Genomic DNA, 15,226 nt, shown 5'->3' on the forward strand with positions numbered 1-15,226 from the left:
ATAAGACCTGGCTCACCTCTAGAGAAATATTCCAAAGAAGACAGTAGCCCCCCACATATAATGACGGTGAGTTCAGATGAAACTACAAACGCAGCAGGAAAATAGTCTTAGCAAATTTGAGGTCCGCTTACTAGATAGCAGAAGACAGATAGTATACTTTCATGGTCAGCAGAAAAACACTAACAAAACACCATCCAGAGATTACCTTAAACTCTGGCATTAACTCATAACGCCAGAGTAGCAATCCCTGATCAACGAGAGCTTTCCAGACACAGTAACAAAACTTCAGCTGTGAACTGGAACAAATAGGCAAAACAAAACATGGACAAAAGTCCAACTTAACTAGTAGTTGTCTAGAAGCAGGAACAAGCACTGAGAGGCATCAGATAACATTGTTGACCGGCAAGAAACCACCAGAGAAATGAGCTTAAATAGCGACACCCACTACTGATGGAACCAGGTGAAACAGGAAAGAGGATGACAAGTCCAATTCCACAAGCGGCCACCGGGGGAGCCCAGAATCCAAATTCACAACAGTACCCCCCCCTCAAGGAGGGGGCACCGAACCCTCACCAGATCCACCAGGGCGACCAGGATGAGCCCTATGGAAGGCACGAACAAGATCAGAAGCATGAACATCAGATGCATTGACCCAAGAATTATCCTCCTGGCCGTAACCCTTCCAGTTGACCAGATACTGGAGTTTCCGTCTGGAAACACGAGAGTCCAAAATTTTCTCCACAACGTACTCCAACTCACCCTCAACCAACACCGGAGCAGGAGGCTCAACTGAAGGTACAACAGGTACCTCATACCTGCGCAATAACGACCGATGAAAAACGTTATGAATGGAAAAGGACGCAGGGAGGTCCAAACGGAAAGAAACAGGATTAAGAATCTCCAATATTCTATAAGGGCCGATGAACCGAGGTTTAAACTTAGGAGAAGAGACCCTCATAGGGACAAAACGAGAAGACAACCACACTAAATCTCCAACACAAAGCCGAGAACCAACACGACGATGACGGTTGGCAAAACGCTGAGTCTTCTCCTGGGACAACTTCAAATTGTCCATAACCTGCCCCCAGATGTGATGCAATCTCTCCACCACCGCATCCACTCCAGGACAATCCGAGGATTCCACCTGACCGGAGGAAAATCGAGGGTGAAACCCCGAATTACAGAAAAACGGGGACACCAAGGTGGAAGAACTGGCCCGATTATTGAGGGCGAACTCTGCCAATGGCAAAAAAGCAACCCAATCATCCTGGTCAGCAGAGACAAAACACCTCAGATATGTCTCAAGGGTCTGATTAGTCCGCTCGGTCTGGCCATTAGTCTGAGGGTGAAAAGCAGATGAAAAAGACAAATCTATGCCCATCCTAGCACAGAATGCCCGCCAAAATCTAGACACAAATTGGGTACCTCTGTCAGAAACAATATTCTCAGGAATACCGTGCAATCGGACAACATTCTGAAAAAACAGAGGAACCAACTCAGAAGAAGAAGGCAACTTGGGCAGAGGAACCAAATGGACCATTTTAGAGAAACGGTCACAGACCACCCAGATGACAGACATCTTCTGGGAAACAGGCAGATCTGAAATAAAATCCATCGAGATGTGTGTCCAAGGCCTCTTAGGAATAGGCAAGGGCAACAGCAGTCCGCTAGCCCGAGAACTACAAGACTTGGCCCGAGCACAAACGTCACATGACTGCACAAAGACTCGCACATCTCGTGACAGGGAAGGCCACCAGAAGGATCTTGCCACCAAATCCCTGGTACCAAAAATTCCGGGATGACCTGCCAATGCAGAAGAATGTACCTCAGAGATGACTCTGCTGGTCCAATCATCCGGAACAAACAGTCTATCAGGCGGACAACGATCCGGTCTATCCGCCTGAAACTCTTGCAAGGACCGCCGCAGATCAGGAGAAACGGCCGACAAAATTACTCCCTCCCTAAGGATACCTGTGGGTTCAGAATTACCAGGAGAGTCCGGGTCAAAACTCCTAGAAAGGGCATCTGCCTTAACATTCTTAGAACCCGGTAGGTATGACACCACAAAATTAAAGCGAGAAAAAAATAAAGACCAGCGCGCCTGTCTAGGATTCAGGCGTCTGGCAGTCTCAAGATAAATCAAATTTTTGTGGTCAGTCAATACCACCACCTGATGCCTAGCCCCCTCGAGCCAATGGCGCCACTCCTCAAACGCCCACTTCATGGCCAAAAGCTCCCGATTCCCAACATCATAATTCCGCTCTGCGGGCGAAAATTTGCGAGAAAAGAAGGCACAAGGCCTAATGACGGAGCAGTCGGAACCTTTCTGCGACAACACTGCCCCAGCTCCGATCTCCGAAGCGTCAACCTCAACCTGAAAAGGCAGATTCACATCAGGCTGACGCAACACAGGGGCAGAGGCAAAACGGCGCTTAAGCTCCTGAAAGGCCTCTACAGCATGAGGGGACCAATTAGCAACATCAGCGCCTTGTCTGGTCAAATCAGTCAGTGGTTTAACGACATCCGAAAAACCAGCAATAAATCGGCGGTAAAAGTTGGCAAAGCCCAAAAATCTCTGAAGACCCTTAAGAGAGGAGGGCTGAGTCCAGTCACAAATAGCTTGCACCTTGACGGGATCCATCTCAATGGAAGAGGGAGAAAAAATATACCCCAAAAAGGAAATTTTCTGGACCCCAAAAACGCACTTAGACCCCTTCACACATAAAGAATTAGACCGCAGAACCTGAAAAACTCTCCTGACCTGCTGGACATGAGAGTCCCAGTCATCAGAAAAAATCAGAATATCATCCAGATATATTATCATAAATCTATCCAGAAAATCGCGGAAAATATCATGCATAAAAGACTGGAAAACTGAAGGGGCATTAGAAAGACCAAAAGGCATGACCAAATACTCAAAGTGGCCCTCGGGCGTATTAAATGCGGTCTTCCACTCATCCCCCTGCCTGATCCGCACCAAATTATACGCCCCACGAAGATCAATTTTAGAGAACCACTTAGCACCCTCTATACGAGCAAACAAATCAGTAAGCAAGGGCAATGGGTATTGATACTTAACAGTGATCTTATTCAGAAGCCGATAATCAATACATGGTCTCAAAGAGCCGTCTTTTTTTGAGACAAAGAAAAACCCAGCTCCCAAGGGAGAAGAAGATGGACGAATATGTCCCTTTTCCAAAGACTCCTTTATATATTCCCGCATAGCAGCATGTTCCGGCACAGACAAATTAAACAAACGACCCTTTGGATATTTACAACCCGGTATCAAATCTATGGCACAATCGCACTCACGGTGCGGAGGTAACGACCCAAGCTTGGGTTCGTCAAAGACGTCTTGATAATCAGAGAGGAACTCAGGGACTTCAGAGGGAATGGACGACGAAATAGAAACCAAAGGTACGTCCCCATGAATACCCTTACATCCCCAGCTCAACACAGACATTGCTCTCCAGTCCAAGACTGGGTTGTGAGACTGCAACCATGGCAATCCCAGTACCAAATCGTCATGTAAATTATACAGCACCAGGAAACGAATAATCTCCTGGTGATCCGGATTGATACGCATGGTTACTTGTGTCCAGTATTGTGGTTTATTATTAGCCAATGGGGTGGAGTCAATCCCCTTCAGAGGAATAAGAGTCTCCAAAGGCTCTAAATTAAAACCACAACGATTGGCAAAGGACCAATCCATAAGACTCAGAGCGGCGCCAGAGTCAACATAGGCGTCCGTGGCAATGGATGACAAAGAGCAAATCAGGGTTACAGACAAAATAAACTTAGACTGAATGGTGCCAATGGAAACAGACTTATCAAGCTTCTTTGTACGCCTAGAGCATGCTGATATAACATGAGTAGAATCCCCACAATAGAAACACAATCCATTCTTCCGTCTAAAATTCTGTCGCTCGCTCCTGGACAGAATTCTATCACACTGCATACTTTCTGGCGTCTTTTCCATAGACACCGCCAGATGGTGCACCGGTTTGCGCTCCCGCAGACGCCTATCAATCTGAATAGCCATTGTCATGGACTCATTCAGACCTGCAGGCAAAGGGAACCCCACCATAACATCCTTAACGGCATCAGAGAGACCTTCTCTGAAAGTTGCCGCCAAAGCGCACTCATTCCACTGAGTAAGCACAGACCATTTACGGAATTTTTGGCAGAAAACTTCAGCTTCGTCTTGCCCCTGAGATAGTGCCATCAAAGTTTTTTCTGCCTGAAGTTCCAAATGAGGTTCCTCATAAAGCAAGCCCAAGGCCAGAAAAAACGCATCCACATCGCGTAACGCAGGATCCCCTGCTGGCAATGAGAAGGCCCAATCTTGAGGGTCACCCCTGAGCAAGGAAATCACAATCCTAACCTGCTGAGCAGGGTCTCCAGCTGAACGAGACTTCAGGGACAAATAAAGCTTACAATTATTTCGGAAATTCTGGAAGCTAGCTCTATTCCCTGTGAAGAACTCCGGCAAAGGAATTCTCGGCTCAGATACCGGAGCATGTACCACAAAATCTTGTAAATTTTGTACTTTCGTGATGAGATTATTCAAACCCGCAGTTACACTCTGGAGATCCATTATTGTCAGGTGCACACAGAGCATACAGAGATTAGGAGGAGAGAGAGAAAAAAGACTGCAGCAAGGCAGACTGGAGGAAAAAAAAAAAAAAAAAAATTCCAGCAGACTACTTATAACTCTCCTTTCTCAACCTGGGTCTTTAACACTTTATGGGCCGGTCAAACTATCATGATCTCTGCAGGCAGAGATCACAGCAAGCCTATAGAGGGACAAGCTCTCGGAAGATGGAACTATACTGACCATGAACTAAGCCTGCCGCGCAACTAGAAATAGCCAGGTAGCATTTCCTATTTATCGCTAGATGCCCAGCTCTGGCCTAAGACCTAAATAGCTAGCAGAGGGAAATATAAGACCTGGCTCACCTCTAGAGAAATATTCCAAAGAAGACAGTAGCCCCCCACATATAATGACGGTGAGTTCAGATGAAACTACAAACGCAGCAGGAAAATAGTCTTAGCAAATTTGAGGTCCGCTTACTAGATAGCAGAAGACAGATAGTATACTTTCATGGTCAGCAGAAAAACACTAACAAAACACCATCCAGAGATTACCTTAAACTCTGGCATTAACTCATAACGCCAGAGTAGCAATCCCTGATCAACGAGAGCTTTCCAGACACAGTAACAAAACTTCAGCTGTGAACTGGAACAAATAGGCAAAACAAAACATGGACAAAAGTCCAACTTAACTAGTAGTTGTCTAGAAGCAGGAACAAGCACTGAGAGGCATCAGATAACATTGTTGACCGGCAAGAAACCACCAGAGAAATGAGCTTAAATAGCGACACCCACTACTGATGGAACCAGGTGAAACAGGAAAGAGGATGACAAGTCCAATTCCACAAGCGGCCACCGGGGGAGCCCAGAATCCAAATTCACAACACATCTTCCTTCATCTGGTTATAACCCTGGCAATAAATTAGGATTGATTTGTTGTCACGTATGTTTTTGTTCATTGTATCATGGTGCTTTTCGTTGTTTATTAGCTTTTCCACAACATTTCACGTGCATCATATGGACAAAAGTATTGGAACACCTACACGTTACACCTACAGGAGCTTTTAGGGCATCCCATTATAAATCCACAGGCATAAATATGGAGTTGGTCCCTTTGCAGCCAATACAGCTTACGCTCTTCCGGGAAGGATTTCTACAATATTTTGGAAGTGTATGTGGGATTTTTTTGGCTCGTTCATCCACAAAAGTATTTGTGAGGTCAGACACTGATGTTGGGTGAGAGGGCCTGGATTGCAACCTCTCCATCCCAAAGGTGTTCGATGGGGTTGAGGTCCGGGCTCTGCATGACCGGTCAACTTCTATCAAACTCCCCCACCAATGCCTTTATGGATCTTGTCCACTGGGGCACAGCGATGGGAAACAGAACAGAAAGGGGCCTTCCTCAAACTGTGCCCACAAAGTTGGAAGCTGCAATTGGCCAAATTGTCTTGTTTGTCTTGTGCGGCATGGCGGCGCAGGGCCGGATTTTACACCCTAGTGGTAATAGGACTGAATGAAAAACCTGTATACAATGATTATGACATCTGTCCCAGTACTTTTGCCCATATAGTGCAAATTGTATGTTGGCAGTGAGCGGCATATTTTTCCACTTTTCTGAAAGTAAAGAAAAGCCTAAATACAATTCTAATTGGAACAGTTAACAATTTAGTAACTTATTTTTTATAGAAAAACACCTTGTCTGCACCATAAGCACGCACGTCTTGCTCACCTGTACGTTTTCAGATGATATTTGCGATCTCTGATCATGTGAGGTGCACGCGAAAGGATAGCATTGCGTAAAGTCTTCCCAGCCCTGAGGATACGCTCAGATGGGACCTTACATAAGAATAAATAAGCACATAATTACTCACAGATTCAAATATGAAACAGATATTTTCCCATTGTCTCATAAATATCTGCGTAAAATGACAATTAGCCCATCGATATTAAACAAGGCAAGTATGATAGGGAGAAAAGTATAGACATAAGGTTTTTGTGAAAAAAGGCAATCTAAGGTACAATGATAAGATTAAAGTGTTAACTTATTAATCATGTATCATATTCACCTTTATGGTGTTTGGCTGTTTGGTGTTTTGCTTGTCAAGTGTAGTTTTATCTTTAAATATCATTTTTCATATAGGATTTACATAGAATTTCCTTAAATTGAAATCTTTTTGTAACTTTGCCCATCTATTAAAACTTATGAGCTCCTACAAAACCCAGAATTGCTGGCAGATGTAAGCTCAGTAGCCACCCATATCTACAGTATAATGCAGCTCTAGGTGTGACTATATATTTTGCAAATCAAAGTGTTTGCACAGTTACTGCACTTTTTCTTTTACATTTATAGCTTTGTATAATCTACCTAAAGGTTTAAAAGATGAAATTCCACTTAAAGTATAACTAATATTTTTTTTTTTAAATAATCTTGTCCAGTATGGAAAGTTATGAGACTTTGCAAATCACTTTATTAGGGGATTTGTCTTCATTCCTGTAAAAACAAAATCCATATCAGTGACTTCCAAACCCCTGGCTGTTCCCCAGTCTATTTGCCGGCCTTCAGCTGCGTTTATTTCCGAAGGTACTTATTTGGAGTTGTAGTAAAGCCAGGTAAGACAGGGTTAAATCCAAGCTCTGCAGGGTTTGATTAGATGCACCGCATAGCTTTTTACTAGTACCAGGAAATAGGTTCACTGGGCTTTTTGCTGGAGAACAGACCGGTGTGTGGAGTCTACTAGGGGAAGCTGACCATAGTGGATTGTATTGGAGCTATAGGGAGAGACAAGCCAAAATTTCTCTGAGAAGAGACTGGACAGGCCATGTGCACCAAACTGCGAGTATCAGTGGTCGTTATGGACAACAGTCATTTTGTTTGACAGAACTGGGACTAGCTCAGCTGTGTATGAGTAGCAAGGGTCTATTTTTTTTAGTTAGGGCCTGGACAAGGCTAGGAATTTGGTGTTTATGGTTTCAGTTTTTTGATGCTGTGCAACCTGTGGAAACAAATGTCACATTATTTTAAGACAAGAATCCAGTGCTTGTGTGAACGCTACCTAATACCTACCTACCTGAAAGCATTAATCCCTACAGCTCTGGTCCTCAAGAGCCACCAATACGTCAAGTTTTCAGGATTTCCTTAGTATGGCAATTGATAATTGTATCACCTGAACAGGCAATAATTCCATCACCTGTGCAATACAAAGGAAATCCTGAAAAGATGATGTGTTGGTGGCTCTTGAGGACTGGAGATGGGGAACACTGCTCCACAGAGTACAGATGATGGCAGTGATGGGTCGCCTTACTATGTACAAAAGCTGCTGTGGGGGATTATTCTGACAAGCAGAGCACTCAGTGGAGAAGACCGCTGCTGACCATTTCAGTGCCATCATCTTTACTCCAAATTATCATGTTCTTAAAATCGACTGGGGAAAAGCAGAGATTTTGAAGCCCCTTATATGTAATTATTATTACAGGAATGAAGACAAATCTCCTAACAAAGTGATTTGGACATTTTCATAACTTTCCATGCTGGACAAAATTATTAAAGAAAGTTCAAGCTTAGGTACTCTTTAATGAAAACCTTAAAGTGGTTGTCATAGACAATATATTTTACCTATCCACAGGGTAGGTAATAAATGTATGATCACTAGAGGTCGCGGTGTTGGGAAACTCCCCAATTGGCAGAATAAAGGTCTCAAAATTTCATTGTGCGAGTGGAACAGTAGTGAGCATGTGCGACTACGTCTAGATTCACGGACTGAGTGGTGGTCGCACATACTCACTAATGCTCCATTTACACAGGGAACCTTGGGCACCCTGCTGTCAAGATTGGTGTTGGCCCAATCAGCCGAACCCGAGGCAATCATACATACATCATCTACCCTATGGATGGTTCTTTAAATGTTATTAGAGGGGCAACCACATCCTTTTTACATGCTTGAATTTTGTGATATTTGCATGAATCCTGTCTGAAATCCCGATAAGGATGCCTTGTTATCAGTATGCACCTTATCCATTTTCCGACATCCCATTACCTCTGTAATGGTTTTAGCTGGACGAAGCGTGTTTTGATTTTCAATGAGGGGGGTCTGAAAAATAAGACGTAACCAAAAATAAACAAAATACAAACATAAATACAAAGAAAAATAAAAAAATATTAGTAATCACAAGGAGAAAATAATCAGGTTCATGAAAACATAAAACAAAAAAATCTGTGGGAAAAAAATGAAGAAATACAAAATACAGAAAAACAAAATTAAATAAAATGGTAGAACTGTATAAATTATACATCAGTGAAAAGATCTAAAATGCTTAAGTTTATAAATTATAACTAGTACTTATGGGAAATGAAAGGAGCATACTATGCCGATATGTTTCATGGTTAACATATCCCAAGGCCAGTGAGTTATAAAACTACAGGGGAGGCTGATAGATGTTAAGCGATGGAACACAGCACTTAGTAACTACAGGAGCGGCTTAATATTACACATTGAGGCCAAAGGCATTTTAATGAATTTCAAAGGCTTTTTGAAAGCGGCCAAAATCCATCTATTCGAGCTGTAAAATGTTATAATGAAGGATGTAATTGTGCAATCAGACAGATTAGTGCAATACGTCATCTAATAGGATGTGCCATAAGTATCTGATAAATGCAGAACAGGGTTCCCCGATACCACGTCCCGGCAGCCATCCATGCACCAGTGAGTGGATGCCCCACCATCTCTTCATTCTCTGGTGGTCAGTCACCAGCAAGAACAGGGACTCTATTCTGAAGATTGAAGTGGTCCCTGAGAAAGGACTCACATCTATCAGATACCATATGCCATGGTTGTCTCTTAAACGTATTGGAGAGGTTGGCTACCATATTTACTGAAAGAAACGTGGTTTAAGAAACCACAGCCAGCTCACCGACCAAAATCGCAGGTGCACGGAACTTTGAAGGAACAATGAAGGAAAAAGTGAACGTTCCAGCTCCTTAAAAATCTTCAAACTTTATTGATCCATGATAGGAAAATTTAAGCGATAAAACTCCATGCCAGTGTGAAATGGGGGGTACAAGCGACACGTTTCGATCTGACACCAGATCTTTTTCAAAGCTCTGAAAAAAACCTCCATCGCTTTCAGCCATGACTGTATATACAGGATTCCAGAAAGCTGTATATAAGGGTGCACAGGTGCTGTTCCTACTTTATAAGGGAAAACAACTGGTGACTGGTTCCCTTTAATACTAAATTAATCTGTGCTACTGTATAGCAGAGTTACAAAGAACAAAAAAACCTGAATAATCAGGGGAGAAGCTGGAATAAAATAAGAGCAAATAGTGGACACTTTTCATTTTGTGATAGGTCCTCTTTAAACTCTCAATCTAGAATACAGTGTATATACCGTAATACCTACCTGCAACATGCACATACAGTGGATATAAAAAGTCTACACTCCCCTGTTAAAACTCCAGGTTTTTAAAATGTAAATAAACCATCCTAAGAAGAATAATTTCAGAACTTTTTACACCTTTCATGTCGCCAAATATCTGTACAAATTTATTGAGAAACAAACGGAAATAATGGGGGGTGGGAGTACAAATATAAACTAAAATTACGTGGTTGCACAACATCCTCTCATAATTGGAGATGTGGATTTGTTCAGAATGAACCAATCACATTTAGACACATGGTAAATAGTAGTCAGTGCACAGCTGCCAACATTTACAGTGATTCTGATTAGCCCCATATAAAGTTTGGCTGTTCTAGAATTTTCCTGACATTTTCTTACTTGCATTTTAGAGCAAAACCCATGATCCTTAAACGGCTTATAACACAGCAAAGGGATAATATTTATGAACGTTTTCAGCCAGGAGAAGGGTAAAAAATGGCCAAAGCATGAGATATGCCATGCAACACTGTGAAGACGGTCATCAAGAAGCGGCTTAAATTTGACACAACAGTGACATTACTTAGAACTGGAAGTTCCTCAAAAATTGATGATAAAGAGAAAAAAGAAAATTTGTCCAAGAGATTGCCAAGAGGCCTACAGCTACAACAAAGAAGCTGAAGGAATGTTTGGCAAATACTGGCTGTATGCTGCATGTAACAACAATCTCCCATATTTCTTCATATGTCTGGCCTGTGGGGTAAGATGGCAAGACATAAGCCTTTTCTTACAAAGAAAAACATCCAAGCATGCCTATGTTTTACTAGAACCTACATCAAGTTTGCCAAAAGCATGTGGGAAAACGTGTTATGGTCTGATGTGACCAAGGTTGAACTTTTTGGCCATAATTCCAAAAGGTATGTTTGATGGAAAGCCAACACTGTGCATCACCAAAAGATTACTATACCCATCACTAAAATATCATCATACCCACAGTGAAGTATGGAGGAGGCAGTATGATGCTTTGCAGCTGTTTTTCAGTTGTTTTATTTTGGTCATTAGTCAAGGTGGAGGGAATTATCAACAGCTCCAAATATCAGTTAATTTTGCAACAAAACCTTCAAGCCTCTATTAAAAAGCTGACGATGAAGAGGAATTTCAGCATGGCAATAAATGTAAGCATACTTCCAAATGAACAAAAAAAGGGATTCATCAGAACAAGATCAAATGCAGGAATTAGATATAAAACAAGCTTTCTCCATCTATGCTTGGAACCATTACTTATCATATGCAAACCTCAAAATAAAATGTATACACTGTTATACACCTAGTGCAAAGCCTGAAGAGTGGTGAGAAATCCCCTGCCCAGCCGTCTATGCACTAGGCATATCACAGTGTATACATTTCACACACAGCTGAGGTTATGTGCCAACACGCTAAAGTCCCTCCTGTATCCAGGGACCATAACAGATCTCTAACGATTGGATGAACTGAATTACATTAAATTATATACCTTACTTTTGAGAGCTTATTTCTGTATATTTTCCCTGGTTTGGTCAACCCCTTTACATTTTGCCATTATGAACAAGGACACTTTTCTTTATAAATGTTCTAAATATAGCAATATTATCAAAACTGCATCTTTCTTACCTTGTTACAGTTTTTTGATCCCGAGCACATGCCGCTATTCATGTTTTCTTTGTCGGATATCCCTGGAATAAATAAATCATTAGTTATTGAGATCTGGTAAGCAAAAAAAGGGAATATACGGTAGATCAACGTGAGGTTTTGGGAATGTCTGAAGGTTGAAAAATGGTGGGGAAATCTGCTGTAAAATTGTAAGTTCTCCTACGGTGATCTGTCCTAGTTAGTTTTGTAATAAGTGCTTCTGTTTTTGCGATTTTCGCAGAAATTCTTCCACTCAATGTTTGTACTACTCAAGAAAGTCAAGGTCAGGTTACGGCTCCACCGGGGGTAAGTGAGACATCCCTAACAGATCAAAAATATATGCAGACTTTACAGACTAAAATGTTCCTTCCTCCATGTTACTGACAGGGCAGCCAGGGACTTGGTTTAATTTTAGCAATGTAGTGGGTGAGGTTTAATAGCCCCTTAAAGGGGTTGTCCACTACTAGGGCAACCTCTTCTCAATCCCTATGTCGACCCCCGAGTAAAATAATAACACTTATACTTACCCTTGGTGCCAGAGCCATTCCAGTGGTGCTGGCACTGCCTCTCCCGAGGATGGCGTGACATTGTTATGCCACGCTATCCCTGCTGCCAATCAGCTCTGCCTTCATGGTCCCATTCTTTGGATGTAATTAAGATCTGGAGGAAGTGAGAGCTGTGACTGCTCTGTGATTTTCCCTTGATGTCTGATTTGTCCAAATGTCAACTGATCCCTGGGAGGGCCAATGCCAATACCGATGGAATGGCACGGTCATGGGAGGTGAATATAGGTATTATTATTTTACTAGGACGGAAACATAAGGATTGAGAAGGAGTTATCTGAGTAGTGGACACCCACTTTAAGGCTCCTATAACATTAGAATAACCTCAGTTAAAAGCGCCGATATGTGCAGGATCTTCCGGCAGTCCAATTTTTATGGGGGCGAATTCTGTATACTATTTTCTGAGATCATAAGTTGAGTTGTTCACCTGTTATTCTTCCAGGATATATATGAATAATTTGACAACTGGGTGTTAACATTTCACTTGTCAATCACGAAGAGCAGCATTTAAATGTCCTGGTTTCTGATGCACACATGTACCAGTTCCCATCAACCTGGCCACTCTCCTTCTTAGGAGAATGTCAATTTCATTTATTTCTGGTAGTATTGCAGAAATAAAGCGATAAAACAAGCTATGAAACAGGTTGAAGTACTTTATAAAGTCAAAAAAGTAAAATAAGAATTAAAAAAAAATAACGTTTAAAATTAAAATCTAAAAGTCGTCCTCTTTTCAGAGTTAAAAAATAATAATAATTAAAAAAAAATCAATATAGTAATTGTTATCATCGTGGCCGTAAAATGTCAATCCATCGATGAAAATTACAGCTCGGCGCACAAAAGAAAACAAGATCTCATAAAACTCCAACTGACAAAAAAAAAATAAGATATGAGTCTCAGAAAAAGGCGACAACCCAATTTTTTTTTTATAAGAAAGTTCTAAAAATGTTGTAATCATTAAAATATAAAAACAAAAAATAGAATTTTGGTTTAAAAAACAATGACAGAATTGCTTTTTTTTTTTTTTTACCATTCAACCCACTTAGAATTTTTTTCACATTTTACGGTAAGAAAGAACGGTGCTGCTGAGTTCTGCATTGTTTATTATTGCAACAATGTAAGAGAATAAAGGAATTACAATGACAAAGAATAAAAATGACACGTGATGAAACATGACATCGACTTACTGTCATTAGAGCCCGTCTCAAGAACGCCGTATGGAGGAGCCAAGAAGCCAGCCATGTACTGCCGATATTTCTATAAAAAAAAAAAAAAAAGATATTATTAAATTAAAATTACTTGTATGGAACTAAATCTTAAAATTCAGGCACTAAAAAATAGCTACTTTTCCTTTTTATCTTTATAAAATTCTATTTCCTAACGTTTCGTTTCCATCACCACCTCCTTCTCTCTTCTAGCAGAATGACAGAGGTAAACCTTCCGTTACATTATTTGTAGCAACATTATGGTCATTTGATTCCAAAATTCCAAAATTCGTCACTAGAGGTAACAGCGGACCTATTGCGAGGAATATGAATTCCAGTAAAGGGAGGTGTTAGATAAACAGCGGTGATATTTATGGACTATCTAATCCCTTCAAATGGGATAATGTGACAGCTCGCTTCATGACTGGCACAAGCATTAGCGGCACAGAAGCAGGATCGCTCCGCAGACTCCGAGACACACTGTCACTTTCAATAATTAACATTAGCCGATGAATTTAGTAAGCAATCAATAAACAGAGCCACGATTACCATGAATCCCACTGAGATGGTGAATGCTTCTGAAATTACAGGTTTAACCCTAAATTTCCCTACATACAGTAAGCTACTCAATGAATAGGGTTTAGAAAACTCATTTGTGATTATCTTAATACAGAATACGAAGGTAACGTAATAGGCCACTATTTAGGATTCACATCTATTAAGTGCAGCTACAAATAGTGTCTTTCCCTCTGGAGGATTCGGAATGATTTTAGATTACAAGAACGGTCCATTGATTTCAAAGGTCATTGTGTAATGTAATATTTCCCCTGCGGAGGCGCTGCAGAAAAATCAAACGCAACCTGATGTCTCTTCCCCTAAGACTGTAGTGGATTACTGATGATTTTAGCAACAGGACATCCGGTGACCATATGGGTAACCGTCTAGTAAAAAGGACGGACATCCACGATAAGTACACTGACACATAGAACTGTGGACTAATATGATTGTCAGCTTAAAATTGCAATTCAGTCATTTTTATCATAGATTTTCAACACAAAGTCTTTGACATTTTGCTTTGGTTATTCTTATACTGGTTGCTTACTACATACACCCCAAGGAACAAACATGAGCAATATAATTTAGATTTTTGAGCAGCATGGTGGCTCAGTGGGTAGCACTGTTGATTTGCAGCGCTGGGAATCTGGCATCAATTCCCACCAAGGACAGTATCTGCAAGGAGTCTGTATCGTCTCGTGTGGGTTTCCTCATGGTACATACTGTCCCAATGGGGACAGTGATGATGATGTCTGTAAAGCGTTGCAGCATATGATGGCGTTATAGCATATAGCACCATCATTTAGCAAAGCATAATAAGAATTACTGACTTATTCTCCCTTATAAGCAGTGGAGATTGAGCATGCCAAAATGTTCTTTTTCATAAGCTGCATACAAAATCCAACCTAAAATATAAACTATTTGCCTCATCTGTAATTTCTACATTTTCACACAATATCAATTTTTTTTGCAAAAAAAAATATTGTACATCATTTTCAGAAATTACTTAAAAAAAGATCTACACTTTTTTTATTTTACATCAACATCAGTATCTGATAACTTTTTTTTTCTAGCAGACTAACTGTAATTTTTTTTTGGCTGCATTTTTTTTATTAACTTTTATATGGGTTAAATACTGAAAAAAATAAAATTTAAACATTTTCATTTATGACATTTACCAATCACATTAAAAAGGCTGTTCTCAGAATTGCACACGTTGTCATTTTTAGGTTTTGCCAAATATTTATATATTATACTAGCTGAAGAGCCCGGCGT

At 40.9% G+C, this 15,226-nt stretch overlaps 1 protein-coding gene across 5 annotated transcripts in view; it reads right to left on the reverse strand.

Moving 5' to 3' along the window:
* RAPGEF4 (Rap guanine nucleotide exchange factor 4) overlaps window positions 1-15,226 on the reverse strand; it is a 310,050-nt gene that overhangs the window by 97,679 nt on the left and 197,145 nt on the right. For 3 of the 5 annotated variants that reach the window (XM_077272680.1, XM_077272683.1, XM_077272684.1), the window contains 4 exons: window positions 13,379-13,448; window positions 11,614-11,675; window positions 8,601-8,681; window positions 6,323-6,429 (listed from right to left, as the gene is read on the reverse strand). In XM_077272680.1, the coding sequence (XP_077128795.1) occupies window positions 6,323-6,429; window positions 8,601-8,681; window positions 11,614-11,675; window positions 13,379-13,448 (320 nt within the window). The remainder of the gene's footprint in view (window positions 1-6,322; window positions 6,430-8,600; window positions 8,682-11,613; window positions 11,676-13,378; window positions 13,449-15,226) is intronic. The other 2 variants (XM_077272681.1, XM_077272682.1) reach the window with 2 other exon arrangements.

The sequence above is a fragment of the Ranitomeya variabilis genome, chromosome 7 (assembly GCF_051348905.1).
Source record: "Ranitomeya variabilis isolate aRanVar5 chromosome 7, aRanVar5.hap1, whole genome shotgun sequence".
NCBI classification, from domain to species: Eukaryota; Metazoa; Chordata; class Amphibia; order Anura; family Dendrobatidae; genus Ranitomeya; species Ranitomeya variabilis.